The sequence below is a fragment of the Rhinocladiella mackenziei genome, assembly GCF_000835555.1.
Source record: "Rhinocladiella mackenziei CBS 650.93 unplaced genomic scaffold supercont1.3, whole genome shotgun sequence".
Lineage (NCBI taxonomy): Eukaryota > Fungi > Ascomycota > Eurotiomycetes > Chaetothyriales > Herpotrichiellaceae > Rhinocladiella > Rhinocladiella mackenziei.
Window position 1 is genome coordinate 3806170 of NW_013550602.1, and position 24537 is coordinate 3830706.

The 24537-nt window shown below is 50.8% G+C and overlaps 11 protein-coding genes across 11 annotated transcripts; 7 read left to right on the forward strand and 4 right to left on the reverse strand.

Moving 5' to 3' along the window:
• Nucleotides 1-341: 341 nt before the first annotated feature.
• Z518_04900 (uncharacterized protein) lies at nt 342-2852 on the forward strand (the record flags this gene model as incomplete). The annotated part of the gene is made up of 4 exons (XM_013418606.1): nt 342-377; nt 529-894; nt 940-1169; nt 1217-2852. The coding sequence occupies 4 exons, from the start codon at nt 342-344 to the stop codon at nt 2850-2852; spliced, it is 2268 nt and encodes a 755-aa protein (XP_013274060.1).
• Nucleotides 2853-3145: 293 nt separating this feature from the next.
• Z518_04901 (uncharacterized protein) lies at nt 3146-4903 on the forward strand (the record flags this gene model as incomplete). Its single annotated transcript, XM_013418607.1, has 1 exon — nt 3146-4903. One exon carries the CDS (start codon nt 3146-3148, stop codon nt 4901-4903), a length of 1758 nt encoding a protein of 585 aa, XP_013274061.1.
• A 250-nt stretch (nt 4904-5153) lies between these two features.
• Nucleotides 5154-6470, forward strand: Z518_04902 (uncharacterized protein; the record flags this gene model as incomplete). The annotated part of the gene is made up of 1 exon (XM_013418608.1): nt 5154-6470. One exon carries the CDS (start codon nt 5154-5156, stop codon nt 6468-6470), a length of 1317 nt encoding a protein of 438 aa, XP_013274062.1.
• Nucleotides 6471-6957: 487 nt separating this feature from the next.
• Z518_04903 (60S ribosomal protein L36) lies at nt 6958-7442 on the forward strand (the record flags this gene model as incomplete). The annotated part of the gene is made up of 2 exons (XM_013418609.1): nt 6958-7170; nt 7359-7442. The coding sequence occupies 2 exons, from the start codon at nt 6958-6960 to the stop codon at nt 7440-7442; spliced, it is 297 nt and encodes a 98-aa protein (XP_013274063.1).
• Nucleotides 7443-7931: 489 nt separating this feature from the next.
• Z518_04904 (uncharacterized protein) lies at nt 7932-9428 on the reverse strand (the record flags this gene model as incomplete). Its single annotated transcript, XM_013418610.1, has 1 exon — nt 7932-9428. The coding sequence occupies one exon, from the start codon at nt 9426-9428 to the stop codon at nt 7932-7934; it is 1497 nt and encodes a 498-aa protein (XP_013274064.1).
• Nucleotides 9429-9689: 261 nt separating this feature from the next.
• Z518_04905 (uncharacterized protein) lies at nt 9690-12068 on the reverse strand (the record flags this gene model as incomplete). The annotated part of the gene is made up of 3 exons (XM_013418611.1): nt 9690-10719; nt 10772-10857; nt 10908-12068. 3 exons carry the CDS (start codon nt 12066-12068, stop codon nt 9690-9692), a joined length of 2277 nt encoding a protein of 758 aa, XP_013274065.1.
• A 1590-nt stretch (nt 12069-13658) lies between these two features.
• On the reverse strand, nt 13659-15218 carry Z518_04906 (uncharacterized protein; the record flags this gene model as incomplete). The annotated part of the gene is made up of 3 exons (XM_013418612.1): nt 13659-14693; nt 14768-14964; nt 15026-15218. The coding sequence occupies 3 exons, from the start codon at nt 15216-15218 to the stop codon at nt 13659-13661; spliced, it is 1425 nt and encodes a 474-aa protein (XP_013274066.1).
• An 873-nt stretch (nt 15219-16091) lies between these two features.
• Nucleotides 16092-17188, forward strand: Z518_04907 (uncharacterized protein; the record flags this gene model as incomplete). The annotated part of the gene is made up of 2 exons (XM_013418613.1): nt 16092-16332; nt 16383-17188. 2 exons carry the CDS (start codon nt 16092-16094, stop codon nt 17186-17188), a joined length of 1047 nt encoding a protein of 348 aa, XP_013274067.1.
• Nucleotides 17189-17695: 507 nt separating this feature from the next.
• Nucleotides 17696-17944, forward strand: Z518_04908 (U6 snRNA-associated Sm-like protein LSm6; the record flags this gene model as incomplete). Its single annotated transcript, XM_013418614.1, has 1 exon — nt 17696-17944. One exon carries the CDS (start codon nt 17696-17698, stop codon nt 17942-17944), a length of 249 nt encoding a protein of 82 aa, XP_013274068.1.
• A 317-nt stretch (nt 17945-18261) lies between these two features.
• On the reverse strand, nt 18262-19273 carry Z518_04909 (uncharacterized protein; the record flags this gene model as incomplete). The annotated part of the gene is made up of 2 exons (XM_013418615.1): nt 18262-18822; nt 18920-19273. The coding sequence occupies 2 exons, from the start codon at nt 19271-19273 to the stop codon at nt 18262-18264; spliced, it is 915 nt and encodes a 304-aa protein (XP_013274069.1).
• A 346-nt stretch (nt 19274-19619) lies between these two features.
• Z518_04910 (S-methyl-5-thioribose-1-phosphate isomerase) lies at nt 19620-20861 on the forward strand (the record flags this gene model as incomplete). Its single annotated transcript, XM_013418616.1, has 2 exons — nt 19620-20182; nt 20237-20861. 2 exons carry the CDS (start codon nt 19620-19622, stop codon nt 20859-20861), a joined length of 1188 nt encoding a protein of 395 aa, XP_013274070.1.
• Between the last annotated feature and the right edge of the window lie 3676 nt (nt 20862-24537).

Consider the following 24537-nt stretch of genomic DNA (forward strand, 5'->3'; position numbering starts at 1 on the left):
CATGACGAACTGCCAGTTTGAACTCGTGACTACCGCGAAATAGTATCCTGGTCGACAAAATCATCAGTCCGTCCCAACATCCTCCATCCCACCTGCTGCTTCCAACGTATGATGCGCGAAGCGCTCACCGTTGGTAACCGGTTAGTCACTGTGAAGCGCTGTGCGCGTTGTTTCCTGAGATTTGTCGACATTTCTCTCAAGGGCGCCCACTCGTTGAATTAAGCCTTATTCGCCAGTGAGTAGTGAGCACTCGTTCGCGATGCAATTAATTATTCCACTTCTATGACTTGTCTCTGATTGCCTTCCTCTATCGGCCGCTGAATACCTGCGACTTTGGAAGAATGGGCCGCCAATCCCACCTTACCCGACTGGCCTTGGTGAGACAGCCCCCAAGATACTTGTATTGACAGAGAACCCTTATCGGCTCAAACGCTTTCTTTGGAGGAAGACCGGCAGTCCTCCTGGTCTTTTGCAAACCATGCTTCTACCACGAAGAGGTTCTGGAAGGCATGCTGACTGTTCTTGCAGGGCAGGTCGCCGTTCGAGGCACCCGAACAAGACGACAATGGAGATTTCCTTCTCGGTCCCAACATACAACATGATACCAGTCGTGACTATGTCCAACATTTTGACGCACGAGGCCATCCCCAAAATTTGACATCCCTGGCTTCGAGTCGGAGATTTATGCGGGCGCAAAATGACGCTTTATCCACCGTTGGCGTCGTTGTTCGCAAAGAGAAGATGAACCGCTCCTTCTGGCAAACCATGAGCGATGAGCAGAAACATCAGCTTCTTCTCGACGAAAACATCTTGGGCGCCCATTTTGGCTTGCTCGTTACCTTTCTTCAGAAACTGTCCACGCGCTGGATAGTGACGTTTCGCCGGCGACTCCTTGTAAGCTGAACTGGAAATCCTCATTCTGATGTCTGACTTATCTAGACCTACAAATCTTACCTGGGATTACCCATCCCCAGTATGATACTTTCTGAATGGAGGATATTAGGACCTAGAGCCTTCCTCTTTGCGGGTATCCCGTTGGCTACGATTTCAAGCTTAAGTGAATTTTTGAGAGATGAAGTATTGGATGATGACCGTCTTCCCGATGTCTTTCAATCTTCCAGCATTTTGTCCGAGCGCGGAATGGTCGTCCGAACGATCGGGAACCAAAGGTGAGAGGGTTTTTCTGAACACTTTTCCTCCAGCTAATTCAGAGCAGCTTACGAATTCTTTGGTTTGCGGTCCAATATCCTTTCTATGCCTTCTCCGTCCTGCAGTCACTCTACCTTCTGCCTCTCCAGACCACACCAAATCTTCTATCCTTGATACCGTTTACCAGGGCATCGCTCATTCAAGCTCCGGAGCTGTCTCTCGGTCGCTCGATGCCTTCGTTGTTCTCTTCCGCGATGAATATTGTTTCCCACCCATTTCTACTTGCTTACATCAAAGACCGGGTGGGCAAGTTTCTCTTCACAAAATTTTATGCGATCGCCCGCCATTTTGTGGTGAAACCCGACAGGCCTGACCGCATCTCACTTCTGAGCGCCAGACAAAACATCTCTTTCCAGGACACGACTATCTCGCGCATGGCTTTGAGCAGTCAAATCAGTAGAGATTATTACGGGGCCCAGGCGGTGGTGGAAGCCATCAGAACGTGGTTTCCGGCCACGTTCTGGCTTTGGGAAAAACTGTTGCAAACTCTGAGAGCTCCTCTGCCAGTCGAGTTAAGCCCAGATATCGAGGAGGAATTGCTCCAACGGAGCAGGATGTACCGCCGACAAATGCTTCAGCGGGACCGCGAAACCGTGTCGGACCTCACTCCGCGACAGCTCCGTGTTAGGGCGATTCGTTCCGCCTTTAACGACTACAACTTAGACCCCGATCATGCCATCGTGGATATTTTTGCCATGGCCGATGAAATGAGCTCACATACTGCTAGTGATGTGTCGACCTCGACACCCGACCCAACAGACCTACCGCCTGCGGCACAAACGATGCAAGAACCAAGGAGCGAAAACAATATTCGGGATGAACTAGTTGTTGAGCCGGGCACGAGTACAGCTCAAGCACTCCCCGACCAGATCGAAGACAACTCAAGAGCCGAAAACGCCCAGTCTGCCGATGCCCAAAGTGGGATCAGTACGTCTCTGGTGGTGTCGACGTCTCCAGATCCGGAAGATATTACCATGCAGTCTGCTGTTCCGCAGCCCACCGTTCCGCTTGAAACCTTACTCGAGGCTGCTTCAACAGACACCGATGACGATCCGTGGCCGCGCCCGTCCACGCCTATTCCAGCTCTTTCCAGTCCGTCTCCTAGTCAGTACTCCCCAGATCCTAGTTCTCCTGTCCCAGGCATTTCTCGAGCAGCCAGTTTACCCCTCACAAATCCGAGACCTATTCGTCGACCTACGGACATCGATCATGGCCTCCGGCCCGTCCGGGAAGAACTACTCTATCGCCAACAGCCGCCGAGAAATCTTCGCCATGGAGAAGAAGGACAGTATCGTGTCACCATCCTTTCAAATCACCCAGCGGAAATGTTTGCTCTTAGTCTTGCCTCCGTTGTCGAGACAGTCGTGTTGCTTCCCTTCGAAATCCTGTTTCTGCGATCACTTGCTCAGAATCATCTTACTCATCAGTCGAGAGTTGGAATGACTGGAGCAGATGCATTGCTCGCTGATGTGTGGCCCATCGGGTCTTGGGTGAAGAACTTCAGTTTCGCAGGTTGGTGTCGCTTCATGGGAAATTGGTCGATTACTATTGGTATGCAAGGTTTAATCAACTTCGTGATTTGGAAGGCGAGCACGCATTTGACACTCCGTCTGGGTCGTCAATTCGGATGGGGCAACATTTAATAGTCTACTTGGGGTTGTCGGAAGGGTTGGCATCCATTTGAACGACTGACGATCACGATGATACCCGGTCCATTGACCACCATCTGTAAACGAATTGCTTGATTAATTCATGATCTTGATCCAAAACTCGAACATATCGTGTCATATTTTCCTGTTACCGGAGTCTTGCAATGAAAAAGGCCCACCTTGGCGAGGCGTCTGCCTGTGGTGGGGAGCTTATTTGCACCGTTTGCTTTTTGCCGGGTCAAATATCTCTTGGAGAATTTCATCTCGCATGGACGAAGCGGTCCACCATGTCGAAACGCAAGTCTGAAGAACCTCTAGAGAGGGTCATCAATGACACGTCTCCGCCGAGTAAAAGAGCGCGCGTCGAAGATGTCCCGGAGGAAGGATTGCAGGCTGCAAACGGAGATCTGCAGAACAACTTAACCCACGACAGCGAAACGCCCAAGGACACGAGCAGATCAATAGAGGTACCACATGACGAAGAAAAGGATGATCTCGAATCCGATGTCGAAGATGACAGGTTTCCGGTCGCGCCACTGCGACAAAGCGCTCCCACCGAAGGCTATAACGACCTGTACCTAGATACCATCAACCGATTCCTCCTCGACTTTGACTTTGAGAAATTGTGCTCCGTTTCGCTCTCGAATATCAACGTCTACGCATGTCTGGTCTGTGGCAAATATTTTCAAGGACGCGGCCCCAAGTCACATGCATATTTTCACGCGCTCGAAGTGGATCATCATGTCTACATCAACATGGAGACGAAGAAAGTCTATGTACTTCCGGAAGGTTATGAAGTACACAACAAGAGCTTGGATGACATCAAATACGTGGTAGATCCCAAGTTCACCGAGGACGAGGTGCGAAAATTGGACAGAGAGCCGCGGGTGTCCACCGATCTATCGAACAAGAAATATCGGCCGGGCTTTATTGGGATGAACAACATCAAAGCCAACGATTATCTTAATGTGGTGGTGCAGACGCTGGCGCATGTGGCACCGCTGAGGAATTTCTTCCTCCTCCACTCATTTCCTCCGACGGCGTCTCAGCTCCCCATCCGTTTCAGCACGCTGGTGCGAAAGTTGTGGAATCCCAAAGCGTTCCGATCACATGTGTCACCACATGAGCTGCTACAAGAGATCGCGCTACGATCTTCGAAGAAGTTCACATTGACTCAACAATCCGACCCGGTTGAATTTCTCTCCTGGTTTCTCAACAACCTCCACCTTACCCTTGGAGGTTCGAAAACGAAGACATTGTCATCCATCATTCAAAGGACGTTCCAGGGAAAACTGAGAGTGGAGTCGCAAGCCATCACGGCCAAATCTGATACCACCGGTGATCGTCTCAGATTTGAAGAATCATCGAACATTGCGACAAACATTACCCCATATCTCATCCTTACTCTTGATCTCCCTCCGGTGCCTCTCTTTCGAGACGCCGTCGAATCCAAAAATATCATTCCCCAAGTTCCCCTCACTTCGTTATTACAGAAGTACGATGGTATCCATGCTTCTGAGAGACAGGCCCATCGAGTTCGACATCGGCTTTTGCATCCACTTCCTCCGTACCTTCTCTTCCACATCAAGAGATTCAGTGTCAACAAATTCGTGTCCGAGAGGAATCCCACCATTGTGACATTTCCTTCCGCTCGAGGATTGGATATGTCGCCTTATGTCGAACCCAATCCAGCGATCCATCCACCCGGTGAACCTATTTTTTATGAGATGGTGGCCAATATCATCCTTGACACTACATCGGTGTCCACCGGCGGGGGTGAAGATTCAAATGCTGCAGATGCCGCAAACAAAGCCGTCGGAGCAGAGGGTCAAAAGGTAGCGTGGAAGGTTCAGCTGCGAGACAAAGCCGCGGCATACGCCCAGCGAAGCGATCTCCCGGAATGGTTGGAAGTTCAGGATCTGTGGGTTGAACGAGCGGAAGCCGAGACGCTTTTCACCAGGGAAGGCTATCTGATGGTGTGGGAACGAAGAAAGGAAAAACCCAAGGTGGCGAATGGAACTGCGAAAGGCAAAGCAAAAGCATAGTCAAATGAGACATGATCACCAAATCCCCGTAGAATCCAATCGAGAATCGATTGCATCAGTTGAGCTTGGCGAATGGCCTGGTCTCGATCATGTCTTTCAGTAGGGGGATTTTCAGATATGTGACGATCCTTCGGGCCGTTATCCCGCAGCATGCATTTACCGAGCCAACTCTCTTTTTGGTTGATCAACACACTCCTTGTTCATTCCACATATGAATATTTAGACTCTCCAAGTTTGTCTGGCTGGAAACATGAAGCTGTTCTGGAGCGGAGCCCCGATACTGCTCGCAACGTGCGCGTCCCAGGCGCTCGTTACCATGCATGAACAACATCCTGTCCCATTTCAGCCATCCGAGTCCTCTACCCATCAAAAGCTCTCCGATGTAATAGCTGCATCGCCTTTACTCTCGCTCCATCGAGCAATATGTGAAGTGGAATCAATCACGGACAACGAGCTGGCGGTGGGAAGGCTCATTATCTCCATCCTGGAAGCTCATAATTTCACCGTCCAAACTCAAAACGTTCCGCGGCCCAACAGCACCAAGGAGCGACTTAATGTCTACGCATATCCAGATGTTTCGAAGTACGGAGGAGCGGAGACTCCAAAGTCTGAGACTTCTCCCCAGGTTCTGTTGAGCTCCCATATCGACACTGTTCCGCCACATATCCCGTACTCGCTGTCTCTCCCGAAGAAATCGGAGGCCTCTCCTTCCTCTCGGAGGGACATTGTGATCGCTGGACGTGGTACAGTCGACGATAAAGCCTGTGTGGCGGTCCAGATCCAAACACTGCTCGATTTACTTGCCGATCCCCGGGCAAAGATCAATCCATCCGACGTGGCGTTGCTGTTCGTGGTCGGGGAAGAGAAGTACGGAGACGGAATGAGACACTTTTCCGACTCGGGGCTCTACAGCAGAACCAACTCGGACTACAAGGCCATTTTGTTCGGCGAGCCTACAGAGGGCAAACTAGCTGCCGGCCACAAGGGCATCATCATGCTTACCATTAAGGCTCACGGCAAAGCCGCGCACTCAGGATATCCTTGGCTGGGACGCAGTGCGAATAGCATGATCCTCCCGGCTTTGGCGGTGCTGGACAAACTAGGCGATATTCCCGAAGAGAAGGGGGGTTTACCCCGTAGCGAAAAGTATGGAAAGAGTACAGTTAACATAGGTTACATGCAAGGAGGCGTGGCAGCAAATGTTGTCCCTGAATTCGCCATGGCGAATATAGCCTTTCGATTGGCAGGAGGTACGGTGGAGGGAGTAAAGGAAATTATCAAGCATGCTGTCCGATCAATCGACCCGGATGAGCGGTTGGAGTTGGAATTCAGCCAAGGCTACGGTCCCATTCCTTTGGATGCGGATGTTGACGGATTCGATACTATTACGGTGAACTATGGGACTGATGTGCCGAATCTTGAAGTCGCGGACGGAGTCAAGAGGTATCTATACGGGCCTGGCAGTATTCTGGTGGCCCACGGGAAGGATGAGGCATTGACGGTGGGGGATATGGAGGAGGCATTGGAGGGCTACAAGAAGTTGGTGATGCATTCGTTGAAGTCGTAGTATTGACGCGGTTTATTCACGGTCGACATCGAATGTCGAACCTCCATATCAGACCAGATCAATAGGAGATGCAGCCGGGAAAGGACTTGAAAAGTTGTACGGACAAACACGCCAATTATGCCAAGAAAATATAAGGGCGCTTTTCCGTTTCAGGAGCCCACAATCGAAGTCTTGGCGAGTACGAAATGCTTGACCAAAGCGGACCTCGATCTTTCATCGAACAAACAAACTCGTGCACACTCTCAGTCACCGTCGCCAATACCGTCATCAACAATGGCGAAGGAAGCAACTGAGAAGTCCGGCATTATTGTCGGCTTGAACAAGGGCCATGTAAGTCGCAATCACTTCAGCAAATCCCAGACAAGAAGTCGACATCCCAGCGGCGAAGAGAGGTCAATCTTCGTTACCGTTTCCATTCGAGAATTCCTTCGATTGCGGTGTCCTTTTGCCGAGGTCTGCCTCATTGCTACTGACAAGAGCGCAAGTTATGGCTAACGGCATCCTTCTCAATGAACAGAAAGTCACACCCATCACCCCGAAACCACGCATCAGCCGCACAAAAGGCCACCTGAGTAAGCGCACAGCTTTCGTCCGCGAAATTGTCAAGGAAGTCGCTGGTCTCGCACCGTACGAACGTCGTGTTATCGAATTGTTGCGCAACAGTAAGGATAAGCGTGCTAGAAAGTTGGCAAAGAAGAGGGTACGTCTCCCCACAAAATTTTACTCTTTGTCTGAGCATTGTTTTCGGATATCTACGTTCGAGGAGACGGATCGAGGTTCTCTCACGGACTCAAGTTATGGTGATGAAGTTCACGTCAATATCGGGCAGTTTGAGGCAACTTGACGCATAACGGGAAGAATGGGGCTAACAGAGATCGATGATTGCAGCTCGGTACATTCGGTCGTGCGAAGAGAAAGGTCGACGAACTGCAACGCGTCATTGCCGAAGCCAGAAGAACCGGTGGCCACTAAACAGCATTACACCTTTCCGATGTTTTGTTGATTCTGGGGTCTGGGAACGGAAGATGAGAAATATGATTTGGGATTTGCCGCGGTATGGAACGACCTGACAGACTCAGAAAAAGTAAAAACGATGGGGCGTTGTGAAAAGAATTTTTGAACACCTTTTTCCCTTGTGGAGGGCGCTCCAGTCCAATGCAATGGGAATGCAGCGGTTGCAGTGCTGATGGAATGGATGGATCTCGCATTTCCATACCCAAGCAGAAATGGGCCCAAAAGACCGGCCTGTCGAATCGCGAAGAGTTATCCTTCTGGCTTCTGGTCAAAAAGATCAGGGCTGGCTAGGAATGGACAAGGAGCTGAAATCAATAAACGAAGAAAAAGATTCCTTCACAAAGCTGATTTGGTTCATGCATGATTCGTGACCGTTGGACGATTCGTTATTTTCTAGATCGTCTTCTGATCTGCTCTCTGCTCTCTACCATCTCTCCTTGTTAGCTCTTATCGGATACGTACTTCGACCTTATCATCATTCTCCAAACCAACTTGTTCCACAGTATCGTCGGGGTCCAAGCGGTCTCCGTCAAAAATCAACCACGGTGTCTTGCCCTCTTCGATTTTCCTCATCGCCGCAAAGCCACGCATGATCTTTGCCACGGTCGTGTGTGGTCGCACTCGCAACTGCATGGGTTCGAGAGTCTGGCTGACTAGACAAATCACGATGGCGCTGCTGGACTGATCCTCTGCCTCGGCACCGTCTCTCATGCCCGTGGTTGCCCGTGAAGAATCGCCCTCGTAATAATCTTCTTGCTCTTCATCCGCAGACGTCTCCGTTTTCCGGCCCTGCTCTTTCTGTCGCATTTTGTTCTCGTAGATCTCTTGCGTCATGGCCTCGAGTATGATGTTCCCTTTGCTCGGGTCTTGGACGGCACTGCTGTGGTCGTCATCCTCGTCATCTTGGTCGAGACTGACGCTTTGCTGACGGTAGTGGTCTTGCTTGAGTTGGCGGATGATGCCTCGCATGGTGGTCGAGTCAAATAATCGCGTGTCTTTCCAGGTGAAAAAGACCTTTTTGGCCGTGGATTCGTCCAACGTCGATTTCATGCACCAGTACTCTTTCACCTGTTTTAGAGACTGTGAAGCTTTGCGCATGACGATCAGGGGCCTTGTATTCGGTATTTCTGACTGGATGAGGATCTTGACCCGCGGATCATCTTCAGGCTCAGAGGCAGGTGTGGTCCTGGCGGACTCTCGAGCTGAACCAGCAGAGATTGGACGACTATCGTTCTGCTCTGTGGATGATGATCTTGCGTTCCGATTCAAAGCCAAGGACGACGTGGTTGGTGTGCGCGACCGCTCCGAATCGACGCCTTGTCGCTGAAGTCGGGCTTTTTCGCGTGCCTTCTGTTTCAATTCACGCAGGTATTCATCCTCCTCTTCCGAATCCTCGACGTCTAATGGCGGTTTTGATTGGCGTTTCGTAGGCGATGTCTTCGTTGGTTTGGGGGGCGTCAACATCACCAATTCATCGTCTTCGACCTGGTCAGCATCGTCGTCTAGTACAGTCACATCTCCTACACCCCGCCCTCGTCGCGGAGACCGGTATGTTCGAGGTGAAGCATTTCGCCCTTCCGCCAACTGCTTCGCCTCCTGAGGTGTACTCCGCGTCACGGGTCCATCTCGACGTTTCGTTATGTTTTTCGTCCTTGTCTGACTTAAATTGCTTCGCGAATCTTCCTCCCTGTTCTGGTTGGCCCCGTCCTCATCATCGATTGATATTCTTCTCCTTTTCGTCTCTAGTCCCTCCCCTTTCCCTTTCTCTTTATCTGTGCAAGTCTTGGCCTTGGCCGCCTTTCTCTCTCTTTTCGCTTGCTCGGCCCGCAGGATATCATCGTACACAACACTCCGTCCGAAAATGGAGGAGTCATCTGGGAGTGAGGTGGTGGGCGCATCCCAGGCCGGCTTTCTGAAGAGGGTCCGTTTTACGCCAGTATTCATATTTGCGCGTATTATGGGAGCTCTGCTCGGAGAAAGTCGTGTTTTGGTAAGTTGGCAACCTTGCCGCACCCTTCATTCGTATCGCGAACACTTAACCCGATTCGGTAGAATGTTTTCTCGGCGGGCTTTTGTTCTCCTCAACATTTCTCATGTCTTGTTAGTAAGAACTAAACGTCCCCTGTTCAATTGGGTGAGCGAACAAATTGGTCAGACGGACTCTGAGCTCAGGAGAATAATCCCGCCATGTCTTTCGTCTAGGATCTATGAGGCCGAAAAGGAGCCTGGCATCACGAACCGTTGGCAGTCGGCTCCAGCATCTGCTTTTCGTTTATCAATGTCGTCGTCTTCCCTATCGGACTCATCGCCGGTTACACTTCCCGCAGCACCGATGAGATTGCGGAACGCTTGCTCCAAATCATCAAACACAAATTTGCGAACCCCAAAGTATTCCGACGGTGTGCAACCCTTGAAGTCACGGGCTCCTGGATCAAGTCGCCCAAGATCAGAAGAAGCGAGAATCTTCATGCATTCTGGGCCGGCATAGATTGCGGCCACGTGCAGAATATTCTGACGGTACTGGTTCTCGATTGTCGGGTCGGCATTGTTCTCCAAGAGGCATTTGACGGCACGAGATTTATCGTATCGAATCCCCGCCATTAAGGGAGTGACATTCTCATCTTTGAGGGCATTTATATCAGCGCCGAATTCCAGTAGTGGTGGGATAAGGATTGCATTGTCGAACATGGTGGCGTAGTGAAGTGGTGTTTGTCCACCGGAGGCGACTGCATTAACATCGGCGCCGCCTTTGAGGATCTCGCGGACAATGCCTGCTGAAGCTCCTACTTGGCGGTAGCAGAAGCAATGCAGAGGTGTGCGCCCGGCTGTGTCTCTGGCATCCACTTGAGCCTGATGTTGCAGAAGGCTGCGAACGACTTCGGCGTTCCTGGCCATATGCAAAGGAGTCTGCGACATGGCGGCTCCAATTGCATGGCTGGCACCATTCTCCAGGAGCATACGTAGTGCTGGGATATTTCCCTGCGCGGCAGACCACCATAACGCCGTGGCACCGCGGATGTCAGTGCCATCGATGTCGGATGTTGAACTTTCAAGAACATCGGAGAGTTTCAGTTTTGAGATCCCGAGGACAATCTTCTGGATCAGGTTGTATTGCTGGCTGCTCACGAAGTCATCCAGGTCAACTTCTCTCAGAATTTCGTTATCACACATGACATAGTCTCCGGGAGTTTTGGCGGATTTCTGGGCGTGGATCCAGGCCCTCTCAATGACATTACTATGAATGAGACTCAGGACCTTGAACGACGATGGCGCAAGAGGAGTCATACCTGCCATTTGCGGCGTCTATAGTAAGATCTGCTCCTTCCGATATTAAGAACTCGCACATTTCTCTTCTGCCCAGCGTGAAAGCAGTCTAAGGACAATCAGAGCTGTAGCATGAGAGCCGGAATCCGAGAGACTTACATGAACAAGGGTCCAACTCGACCGCGACACATCATAGATGGAGGACTGTCCAAACTTGAACATGTCTCGAAGCTTGTTAATGTCACCTTTGGATATGACCGAAAACACCTCCGCAGAATCAGGTAAAACCCTCATCGTGTTAAGATTCACCTTGGTGTTCAACGCCGTGGAGGACAGAGCCATATGAACGACTCGATCCCAAGCCCAGTTGGGAAAGCGATAGGTCATACGTGCCGCAGACTCTTTTCGCTTTCGACAATTCCGTTCGTTGCAAGGCACTTTGACAAATGCTTGACCGGCATAGTTGACGGAGAGATGTCCTATTAGCTGCGATAAGAAGGACGGTGTGGAGAGCTGGTATGGTCGATGACAAACGCAACTGCAGGACGATGAGCAACGGTCTGCTGACGGGGCGGTCAAAGCGAAGTCTTTGGAAGACTTTCCCCCGTGTCCAGTTTTGTGCGGCGATGATTCAGGATGGTCCGAGTCCGACGGCGCGGTCCTGCTTTCACATGTTGGTTGCAGGCTCGAGACAGACAATTTAATATCAAGTTTATCTGTACCAGAAATCGATGTTGAACTACCATCTGATGTCTTGATCGAAGTCGTTTCGGCTTGGTCGCCAGCTATCGCAGCGATCTGGCTCAAGGTAACGACGTCGTGAGAGTTAGCAACGCCGTCTGGACTTGGAGAGGGCAACTGTTGTGTAGGCTGTTGAGTTGACTCCACGAGACCCGTCGTCTGAAACAGTGAAATGATCTGAAGGTTATCCTGTAGCCGATCGCCGATTCTCTGAACCTCCGTATCGAGAGAAAGACTCCGCATCGCCTTGATATACCTGGTAACAAGTGCGCCTTTCTTAGGCGGTGCTGACTTTTCAATTATTATCAGCAACGACTTGACTTGGCCGACAGTGTTGGCAATAACAGGGAATAGCATCTCGGCTTCAGAAATGCCAAGCAGGTGATTGTCGATTTGTTTGTTAATGCGCTTGAGGATTCCCAAGACGGCGGGCAGCCGAACTTTGATCGCGGTGAAGGCACTTGGCCTGTCGTTGACCGAGGACGAGAAATCCTCAAGACGCTCGGACAGTTTCATGCCATACTCAGCAAACTGAGCTATGGCGGCCACGAGGCCGATTAGAGCCGCGGCTTCAGCCATTCTCGCTCAGGTATCGATTGCAGCGCTGGTGATTGCTGTCTCTCGCCAGACGATCACGATATGGCTGGATGTGTCCCATCCGACGGGATGACGCTCAAGAAGTCGCAGTTTGAATACACCGTGACTAACGGAATTGAGAAAATCGCAAATTTGGGAGTACAAGCGACACGAAGTGCTTTGGCACCTGACAGGCACCCAATCAGTAGAAAAGTGCGGGGGGGGAAGAAGACTAGTATAGAGCCTGGGGTTGTGAGCTCAGCATCATCGAAATCAGGCAGACTTTTCCTCAATGCTCACATTTGACCTAATTTCCATAACAGGAATAAACACAAGCAAGCACTCCCTAGTGCCGACAAAGCGAGTACCGAAGGCAACAACATGAATGATATCTTCACCTCCAATCAGCCAATCACCAGGACGAGACTTCTCTCCGTTAGTTGTTTGTCATCTCAAGAACCCAAGATACCAGCAGACATCTTTGTGGTATTGGAGGTCGTTGAACATCACGCGCTTCCTTTCATCTACCGTAGCTTGAGTACCTCCTTGAAGAGGGAGTCGGGCATGTTGGTCTGGTTAGGCGATCAATGGCTTTTAGATTCCGGGAGTGGTCGTCGTGACAAAGTTCTGAGATTACGGAACCGACTTCAATTGAGCTAACAGAGAGGGGTTGATATAAAAGAAGCCGACTATTGGGACTCCATTTGAGATGTCTCTCAACTCGGCAAGTTATCTCTCATCAATGCAAATATCAGACAGCTTCCCAATTCAAGTCTATGGCAACATGCCGAAAAGCACATCGGAAAAGCCAGCCGCGAAGGCCGATGAGATGGGCATGTGAGTCGCTTCGGACACCCATTGTTGCACTTCATAGGACTAAGGAGTCCATGTCTCGTCCACAGGGTCTCGACAGCGGCAATCCGCGAGAGTTCATTCATCAGATGTGCGACTGACCTCAGCGCCTTCGATCGGCTCATGATAGCTCGATGGAGAACTTTCCTGCCTTTGCCGTTGCGGCGGCATCGGCTTAGGCCCTAGCCCCAATAAATGCACACATTGTGAATCTCCTGTGTATTTGTTGGATAGTTCACCTCCGACAACTTTGATGTATGTTTTGGCCAACCCCTCCTTGTTGAACGTGTGTTGGAGACTGGCTCTCGGAGCGGTGCGAAGAATTGCCCTACCCAGGACCTTGAATGCTCAATGATCCAGCAGAATTGAGGACGGCATGATATCATGATGTGGTCAATAGTTCGGTCAAGTGTAAGATCTGTCAGAAACTTGGAGGTTGATGCTCGGGTTTGGGTCTGGGAGATATTGGTCGGAAGTTCGTGGGAGAGGACAAACACAAGCATAGTATTGGTTAACGCATTGATTCTGAGAAGGGAACATGCTCATGTCCCCGGGGGGGTGGGGGGAGAGAGGTGCGCGGCCACAACAAAGCTGGGGTTCAGGAGCAGTCTGCTCCTGGCATGATATAAAATTAGGTTTGACGAGGCCAAGCAACCAACATCATGTTCTCCTGAACCCAAATGCCATGAGCGATGGACGTTGCCCCTTTGATTGGGTCTAAAAGAGCCCAGTCAAAATTCCTTACCAGCTGGGTTGTGAAAAGTCAGTATACTTCAGATATGAAATTTGCAATGTCGCTCGATTTACCTCGAAAATGGCTTTGCTCATCTCCATCATTGCAATAGTCTTTCCCAAGCAGACATACCTTCCGCTGCCAAAGATTAGTTCCGTGTGCCTCAAATATCTTGCCCTGACATCCGGGTCAGGATGCAGCCATCGGTCTGGTCTGTAGACATCTGCATCGGGGCCAAATATGTCTTTTCTGCGCCCAAACGCTTCATCACACAGCGCCACTTCTGTACCCGGAGGATAAAAGACTCCGTTTATAGTGTCGCCTTCGGGAGGGGCCAGTTTGCTCTTAAGACCGAACAGGGGAGGGAATAATCTGAGACCTTCCCAGATACAGGCCTGGAGGTATTCCAATTCAGCCGCCTCCGAATTTTGGACGATGGGAAAGGAGATTTTTCCCGCGGCGACGGCGTTATCAATCTCGGATACCAATTTCCGATATGCCACTGTGTTGCCCACCAGCATCATCATTGTGATTCGTAAGGTGCCCGATGTAGAATCGGAGCCAGCAATGATTTGGAGATGGGACTCAGCTTCCGCTTGAGTCTGGCTGAGTCCCTTTGCGATAAAGTGTCCGAGCATGTCTCGCTTTACCTTGGCACCAGGGCGATAGCGTTCTGCCACTGCCTTTTGCGCGATACCGATGATGCGTCCTTGACCAAATTCATCCGTTCCTTTCGGCGCGAGCAATTTCTGCATTGGCCTACTTTGGATGATGTTTCGTAGAGTGTCGTGGTTGACGATCAACTCTATCACCGCAAAGAACTGGTTTGCAATTTTGTTGAAATTGAAGAGATCTTCATTGGCTTCAACAAAGCCAAACGGGTCTCCGAATGCTATCTGGCTGAGGACATCCAGAGTGAAAAATGAGGCCAGGAGCGCCATGTCGAGAGGTTTGCCATTGTACTCTCGTTTGATTAAAGCCAGTAGTCGTTGCAGATTCTCGTCAATGTCGGGTTCCAACGTGTCGATTTCTTTCCCAGAATACTACACTAGTCAGCGCCCACAAGCGGGATGCGTAACACTCGTCAATGCGGTGCAAGGAGTGCAATGATACTCACAGCCCCGATCATTTTGGCTCTCATGTCCGCGTGCTTACGCTCATCGCGTTCGCAAAAGATATTGTTTACTCGGGCATCTAATTTCATGCCTTCGTACCAAGAACTGCGCGTCCATTTGGACCTTGGGGCACTCATATGCCTCAATAACTCTGGGTCGTCTGTAACAAGCAATTTAGGACTAATCCGTGCCGGAGATCCTGAAGATCTGTTAGCCCAGTCCTTTGGGTCCGGCTCGAAATCGAAAAGTTCCAACGATACCATATTTTCGCAAAGCCTCCTTTTGTGCCACATTCATATTGGCCGTGATGGCCTGTTTTACCATCCACAGACTTGTAAAGGCGGCCAGCGGAGGTCCCTTGAAGTGGCTTAGCTTGCGATAGTCGAGATATGTTTTCACGACAGTGTATAACGCGAAAGCGCCGATCAATATGAGGGCCAGAGTGTAAGCCATCATGGGATATCCTAACTATCTTTTCAAACTCTGCAGAAGAGGATCCTACTCCAGGGAAGAAAAAGGTAGAGGGAGGAAGGTAAAAGTTGGTCCAAGCACGAAACGGGGGGGAATAGTGGTACACAAAGAACTCTGGCTTGGCTGATTCCACTGCACTAGTTGTCACTAGCAGAGAAGTCTTTGCGGATAATTGTGGCGGGAGTGATCCTTCTGTGGACTCTGCTTGTAAGCGAAGCCCTGCTCATGGATGAATCGGAATAGAATCGCGATTTCTTTGCGCGGACGGTACGTCGGGACCAGGGACCAGGCAAGCATTAAGACGCGGGAGCGACCGATAGGAATTGCAAAATCACCAGTGAAAGCTCAGGGAAAGGGCATTGCCAATTCTCTAATCACGTCGCTAAGGAAAGCGAAAGGTATAGTTTAGTAAATTGTTGCTGAATGAGGAAGGGGGGTGTATCTACGAAGTAGGGGGATTGCGGGTGGTAAGTAGTCCCTTATTACGCCTTGACAGCGCTGGTTTATCACCTTTCGGCAGCTGCCACGTCACGGCCGGGGACGCCTTGAAAACCAAATCGGGCCGCCGGGCCGGGTGACTTAGCCGTTAGGCTCAGGAGCATAATGCACCTCCCACCGTCTCTAAAACGGGGCGCAAGGACTAGAGACGGCCTCTAAATTGCAACATTTCCCACGCACAGCTACTACGAGGCATGGGCAGTACGGAAAGATCCGCCCACACCGAGAGGAACTGCTTTACGGGGCCTAGCGCCTGGAACCGGTATCGGGTCCTCCCATCGTTATACTCCGGGCAAGTCCGATGATCTCTTTGTTTTTCCGGCTCAACTTCATGTCTAATGGAATTTGGAAAATGTGATGGCTTCCCATTCAGTCAAAGGAGCAGGAGTCGCCTCAACGGAGGTGCCCAGTGCCCTTCCCATCGATGCTATCGAGCAAACCAGCAGTGACAGCGACTCTGGTTACGAAGAGAAAACCCTTTCAACTTCCTCAGTCACTTCGAGCATATACGCATTTGACATCGAGAATGGGAGAAAATATCAGGCGGGCAAATCCTACGTGATACCCAACGACGAAGCTGAGCAGGAGCGCATGGACAGTGAGTTTCTGAGCACACAATTCTCTGGTCGAAATTAAGGTGGCGTTCAGTTCACTATCACAGCTTGCGATATGCCATGGGAGATAAACTCTTTCATGCCCCGATGGCACACCCCACGTCCGTCATCGATGTAGGCACAGGGACCGGTATCTGGGCTTTGGATATGGCAGACGCATATCCAGGCGCGCACGTCCTCGGGATCGACCTCTCTCCCATACAGCCCACTTGGGTTGCTCCGAACCTCGAGTTCCGGGTCTTTGATCTCGAGGAGACATGGGATATGCCTAACAGATTTGACTTCATCCATACCCGAGAAATGAACGGATTCTCCATTAAAAGCTGGCCGAAGTTTTATGAGCAGGCTTTCCAGTCAATGAGACCCGGCGGTTGGGTGGAGTGCCAGGAGTTTGACCTTGATATTAAATCGGACGATAACACCATCCCCCCAGATAGTGCCGTTATACGATGGCAGAATCTTTGGGAGGAAGGAATTCAGAAAGGTGGTATGACGGGCAGATGCTACCCGAATCAGATGGCAAACCAGATGAGGGAAGCGGGTTTCATCAACGTCCACATCCTCCCCTTCAAAATGCCGATTGGAGCATGGGCCAAAGACCCCATGTTGCGCCAGTCTGGACTTTGTACTCTCGTCGGTCTGTTAGATGGTGTTTTCGGCTTGAGTGTAAGAGTCTACACCCAGCTGCTAGGTTGGTCCGTTGAGGAGTTGGAAGCATTGCTGGCGCAGTGCAGGTCAGAGTGGAAGAACAAACGCATACATAGCTATTTCCCCATGTACGTTCTCGTCCTGTTCATCCATTGCATGGTTACCTTGCTGATCACGGTTGCAGATACGTAGTGTATGGCCAGAAGCCAGATGACAGGGGGTCAACAGGAGATGAATGATTGTTGACGGTCAGATTTTGTTGCGATCGCAAGGCTAGGCCAGGAAATGTTCCACCATTTAGTTGAATGTCATGCGAGCGCACCAACATATCAAACGAAGCATTGTGGAAATGGATCTTCAATGACTGTTTTCTTTTGGCAGAAACATTGCATCTGGTACGAGGTTTTTGGGGAGGCCGGATTTTTTCGCCTTGGATAGCAACAAATTGCAGTACATTGGGACCATATCGAAATCTTCGGTCATATGTTTCTTCCGCTCCCGTGTTTATGGAGTATTGAACGAGCATTCGCCGCCAAGCCTTTGCTATCTGCCCCCCCCCGCCAAGGCTTTGAGCCCCAACCTAAAAGATGGCAGCTCATTCACCCCCCATCCACAAACTCATTGCGCGTCGGCAGTTCAGATGACAACACGACTCTCCCGATCCTCATCCTAGCTTTCCACTTGAAATCCTAACCAGAAATGGAGAACCACGACTCTACCGACCCCAAAGACCCTGCGAACTTCCTTTCCTCGATCATCGGTGTCCCTGTGACCGTGAAGCTGAATTCTGGCGTCATCTACAAAGGCGAGCTGCAATCTGTGGACGGATACATGAACATCGCGCTGGAAAAGTGCGCGGAATACGTCAATGGCCAGTTGCGGCGAAGCTATGGAGATGCGTTTGTCAGGGGAAATAATGGTACGCTGCATTTTTCGTTAGCACCCTAAGAGCGGCGCGGAATTTTAGCAGCGACAAGGTTGACCCTGCGGTGGCCATCAAGGTCGGGTGAATGGTAATGGCTGACAAGGTTTCATGATTCTGTACAGTGCTGTATATCTCGAGCGAGTGAGAAAGACCCAACAGACGCTATGAAAAGCAAAGACTCGCTGCGGAGAGATGAATTCGATATTCCACGCGAACCCTCGAGACCCGAAGCTCGAAACATCAAGATTCGATATATACATGATGGTGCCGGAAGGTGGTGGAAACAATTCGATTGATATACAATGTCTAGCCACCAATTTTCTACGGCTTCGCTGGTATTTTACTTGTCCAGAAGAACACAGTTCGGCCATGCACGGCAACCCGCCCGAAACTCATCTGTCTTGGTGGATTCTGAGTCCACACTGTCCCAGAATGTTTTTCTTACCTTCTCCCGTTCTTCTCCTTCCAATATTGCAAGCTGACTCGGCGTTCTCAATCTGCTCCAGACGGCATCTTTGGATAGCCATGCCTCAAACTCCACCTCGCTTTCACCCAATGGCAGTTTAAATAACGAATCGGCAAATTGCGGACTCAAAGGATCACTTTCGGTTCGATCGTCGAATACTTGACGCCATTTCTCATGTCGGAACCGGGGCATGTTGTCATCCAATGTCCAGACTACGTCTCGCATTACGCTCTCCCACCCCGGATAGATCTTCCACGATCTTGGTGAATTATCTGTTGGTTCTTGATGAGCTTGTGGCCCTGGTCTGTGACTATCGAGATCGAGCGCACAGTCGTCAATGTTCCAGATACCTCCAAACCCGCCAGTTGGCTTCAGAACCCTAGCTATTTCCTTCAGTGCGTCCATGGTGGCAAACCTTACGGAGAAGTCAGACACCTGCCTCTTTGTGAGAGAGAGGACTTTTCATATACCAATGGAATGACTATGGCAGATGAGAGAATTGATCGCCCATTCTTGCAACATTGTGACTTACCTGAGCCGCCACAACGCCAGCTAAACTTCCATCAGGGATTCCGACCAAGTTGTCAGCGGTTCCTTTCATGATCCGAACTCGAGCGAGGTTCTTCTGCGCCAGTTGTGCTCGCATTCCATCGTGGGTTCCTATTGCGATAATATCATATTCTTCGGGTCTCCTTGCCAAAAGTTCGGTGAATTTTCCTGTTCCAGCTGCGAGATCTGCAAAGTTCGCACCTTTTACGCCGGCAACCTTCAGGCCTTGGAGTAGTTGCTCAACTGCTTCCTCAGGATACGATGGCCGATGAGCATCATAGGCTGCTGCCGGGGCGAAACCGGTCTTGACTGCTTCTGGAAGCTCTGATGTCTTCATGATGAGATCTTATATCTGGTATACAGCAAGCAGATCCCAAAGAACCAACGATCTCAACTCTGTGGAAATCTAGGCCAAAGTCAAATCAGAAGTTTCAAAATGCGAGCCCAGGGGGCCCCTCGGTGTTCATTTCGACGACAACGTCCTCCGGACCAGTCAGAGAATGAGGGGTAACAACATGCAAACCCCGCACGGTGGAAAGCGTGGAAAACAAAAAAGATTTGTTGACGGTTATTAAAAAATTGGTGTTTAACTGTGGAATCAAGAGCGGAAAAACAATAAACCCTGAAGCCTCGTCAGTCACTGTTAGTTTTAGACTCATCAAACTCCTCATCCCGCAGATATCATGGTCCTGCAAGCCATTCAATATGAACCAGTGTCCGCATCCTTGCCTCCGACCCTGCGCATCCTCGACCAGCTTCTGCTGCCTCATAGAACAATTTACGTGGAGATTACCAACTGCGAGGAAGCCCATGCTGCGATAAAACAAATGAAAGTGCGAGGAGCACCCGCGATCGCGATTGTCGCTGCCCTTGCCCTTGCTGTGGAGGCTGGGACACTGGCCGCGGCGGGAAAACTGCCCACGTCAGCGGAGGAGGTGAGAGCGATGTTAGGCGAACGGTTGGAATATTTGAAAACAAGCAGACCGACAGCAGTCAACCTGGGTGATGCGGTAGGCAAGCTGAAGGTGGTAGTAAAAATGGCCACAACTGAGCCGACAGCAACTGCGAACTCCGTCGTGCAAATGTACATTGCCGCTGCTGAACGAATGCTGGAGGACGACGTGTCCGACAATAAAGCCATTGGTGAACATGGGGCTCGTTGGATTGAGGAAAATACCGTGGCTGGGAAGCGGAGAAAACTTGACAAGGAGAAGGAGTTGAAGGTCCTCACACACTGCAATACTGGGTAAGACACGGCCGGCAGTTGGTGGAACGCGCAGTGATATTGACGTCTATTTAGGTCATTGGCAACTGCAGGTTATGGAACTGCCCTCGGTGTGATCAGATCCTTGAGAAACGCCGACATGCTCACCCGGGCATATTGCTCAGAAACCCGCCCCTATAATCAAGGTTCTCGGCTGACGGCATACGAACTTGTCCACGACAAGATACCAGCAACCCTGATCACGGACTCGATGGCCTGTGCTCTGTTGGCCAGAGAAGGAAACCAACTCGCCGCTATTGTCGTTGGAGCCGACCGAGTCGCAGCAAACGGCGACACCGCCAACAAGATTGGAACTTATTCCCTTGCGGTCCTCGCCAAGCATCACAGCGTCAAGTTTTTGGTCGCTGCCCCGAGAACGACCATTGACCTTGCGACGGCTTCGGGGGAATACATTGTAATTGAAGAACGAGCGCCGGAAGAAGTCACTAGAATGAAGGGGCCCAAAGTCACGACGGACGGGAAGTTACTGATTGACGAGGGGTCAGAAATCATCAGCATTGCCGCCGTTGGGATTGATGTATGGAATCCTGCTTTCGATGTGACTCCAGCGGAGCTTATCGATGGTGTCATTACCGAGGTTGGGGTGGTAGAGAAGGTCAACGGGAAGTTTGATTTTAGATCTATTTTTCAACAGTCTTGACCCCGGCAGCTGGTATCTGCCCTTGAAATGGCCGTGAGGCTGTGTGGTTCTATACTACAGAGACCCGCAAACACGGTATTTGCTGAAAGGATTTGTCCTCAATTTAGACGTATAAGCGACAGGTGCTCCGGTGGTGGCCGCACGGCTGTCCCAAAGATCTAGCTTCGCTTTTGCGTGTCTGTCGAAGGGCCTTGTGGGTGTGCATTCTCCTCGAAGCTTGCTAGGAGCTGGTCAAGGCTCTTGTGGATGCCGTCGAGTTTAGATTCAAGGACCGACGCAGTTCGCTCGCCTCTGAATGACTGTCAGAACGTTCCTCCAGAAGTGGGAATGACCAAAAAGGGCTCGCGGAATAGGGATATGCTTGTAGTGATAGCCATACCGAGCAATGTCTTGGAAAGCCTTTTCATCAAACATGGTGCAAGGTCAGCGGAAAGGACGGGCCGGGATTCAAGTAGGATCATTGCTATACCTTAGCCATCTCGGAGGTTACTAGCGGAGGATGGTCATTGTCTTGGACAGGGTCCGATTGGGCACCGGCGTTCTGGGAGTTGGGGGTTTGTTGTCCCATGGGGGGGGGAAAGAGTTGCGATGGGACGGGGGTGTATAGGTAAGATATTGGTTTGTCGGTAGGATGCCGGAACCCCGTGGTGGAATTGGTGAGTCAGTAGTCGAGGATCGGCTACAAGGGGGATTTTTGGCGGTGAGGCGCAAAAGAGGGAACTAAAATGGGAAAAGTAGAGGCTCGTCTAGCAAATACCGAAAATAGAGTAATTGCCGTAGACAATGGAGAGTTGACAAATAGCGGTAGGATAGAGTTGGAGGGGTGCGAATGGTTGAGGGACAGAGTCTGGAAGAAAACGAGGTAAGAGATGGAGAAAAAAGGCTCCTCGAAAGAGCAAGCAGCGCATCTGGCGCTCTCCGTACCGCGTATCTCAGTGCGTTGCATTCGATTTTCCAGTTGATCGGATCAGACCTTGGCCCCAACAGACTGCGCTCGACCCCTCTATTCCAGGCTGGGTTTCTGCCCCGAGGCATGCTCCGGTTCCGCATTCGACTTCTACAGTCAAACAAAAAAGTTCACTTCTACAGGCCAAACGATCATCGACTTTTCGCCCGGTCCTGCAACGAATGATTGTTGTGTGGTTGCTCCAATCTCCAGCGGTTTCTTACTTCTTTTCCCAGATCGTGTTTTGGATAGGAGCATATAACCTTAAAGAGGCCTACTCACAGCTCTCCAAAATGGCTCCAATTTTTCTCGCTACCAAATTTTCACTTCGACGCCAAGCCGAGTCTGCATTCTGGTGCCCGTCGATCCATCCATGAGCTCCCGACCCCATTTCCCTAGGGTGATGAACCTGTCCTCCGCAGGAGAAATAACATATACCCTGAAGTAGGCGGGCGGAAGAAAGGGCATGAAGACTTGGACAACCTAGGCATGCTGGGTGCTGATCCCGTCGATCCACAAGACTCCCCCACGTGGTGGTTTTCAGTATTAAAAGCAAAGGAGGTCGAATGGCAGATTGTTACATCCAGACTTTCCGGTAACAGCACCTGAATTCTCGGACTTGTTCAACATGCCGAAATTGAAAAAGTCGAGTGTGCTGCTTATGACGTACGCCGGGGTTGAATCTCTCATACCCCCATTTTAGCCTAGTAAAGATGAATTCATGCTACTCGGCTTTCCAATTCCGTAACAGACTAGCCACTTCGCAAACACCGAAATGAACCCCCTCTGGGATGGACTCTTTGGGTGTTTATCTGGCCTTCTTGACACCTAAAAGGGGATCGTAGAGTTTTCGGCAAATTCTGTCACCTGCAAGCTGGAGCACCTTTAGACTATACCGAAACATTTCTTTTTATTGCAAGGCCCGGTTTTGATGGATGCAGTCTCTCACCATGGGCTGGTGGGCGGTTTGCGGATCGCCTAGCGAGGTCAGAGTGCATTTAGGAATTACCGAAAGAGTCAACCCTCCAATTATTGAGCGGCGCTCCAACCTTCGTGAAGTTTGAAAGATTTGAGCTCTGGCCAACCGTTGAAGAGACGTGGACACGCCGAATCTTGGCCTGGGTTAGTACCGACCGGAAGATCGAATCTTTGCAGGGACATCTCATTTACACAGGTATTGCTCCCCGGGTTCCGAGATCGCAGTCCTGGCCTGCAATCGACGTAGACGGCTCCACGGGAATATCCCATACTTACCGTTACAGCACTACGATTGTGAGTGCCTGTACCAGTCAGGGTCCTAGGACATGTTCCACCAGCAGATCCAACCGCTTGCATCACTGTCCAGTTCGCTCAGTGGTGCGTAGCGTTGATCCTCGATTGCTGTATCCGAGCCAAGTTGGACCCCCCGAACCAGCGATTCAGCCGCCAACAAGCCTTATTGCCGGAGACTGGTGACGCTGGATCAGCACACCCAGGTTCAGAACGCTCCAGTTACAGCACCCTGCGATTTATAGCACTGTCAAAGTCCAGCCCGTCGGCCAGAAGCGATGGACCATCCTGGTCTCTGCTTGGTACAGCTTGCAACATGCTCGATGCGAGATTACCGCTGGTGTATTATGGTCGGAGAAACAAGAGTAATTCGGCAAAGCGTCTGCGGTGTTCAAGGAAAAAAGGACAGTCTCCCATGTTCTGCGATATGTATATAGATCTTGCATCTAAAGAGTGCTGTTCAGACATCGATATCTGACATGGAAGCGAACGCCTCGATGCAGTCATCAGGCACGCAGGTACAATTTGCGGGTGGGCATATGCCCCTCCATTCAGCGCCCGAGAGGGGCGGTCCCTGGTCGGCGGGCATTGGGCGATGACTAGAGAAAAGTCGGGCACGAAGCTTATACGACTCGGTTACGGGTACGAAACTATGTACCGCAGGAAAAGAGGGTTGTCAATGTGGGCAGCGCCGCCCACCAAACTCCCCCAAGCCGTCCCTTCACACCATCGTCAACCCAGCCCACGCGTCTTATTGCTCCTCGCTAGCCGGCGAATGACGGCGCAGCAAACAGCATCTTTGCATCATCTCTTTTGTGTGTCTCCACGTCCACACTGACGCACCTGACTTGGCTTCTTTTTTCCAAAACATCACTCTATCCCAGGTCATGAACAGCCTATAGACTTTCCCTGCCGGCACTTTCTCGCCTTTTCCCCCATCCTTTCCGTATACTGGCGCTTGTCGCCAAACTTTTTGTCGTCAGATCATTTCACGGGTGTGTTGGCGGGGATTTGCGAATCTATTTGCGGCGCGCTCGTCGCCTTCGACCTCAACCGCCGTCCTGACCGCGTGTTTCGCCATCTTAACGCCATCGAGCCTCGTACATTTTTTTGCCCAGCACGAGATCTGAGCATCCTTTTTCAGCACTTGCTCAATCTATCTCTGATCTGGATCAGAGCTGCACAAGCCCAGTTCCATCGCAAGGGTCTGCCAGTATCGCAGCTCATTTGTGTCTACCCTATTAACATGCTGTTGTGGACGGATTGGTCTTGAGACAGATCTTTGGGGACCCTGAAGAATTCATCTCCCGGTTTTGTTTGTCATCACTAATTCGGTGATCGAACCGAATGAGACGGATTCAAGGAAAGATCTTTGTGTCTTTCCAAAGGGCGTCTTGAATCGGTCTGAGACCGAAGTCGCCTCAACCCACGTCGTCTCTCTACAATATCACGTTCGGGGGG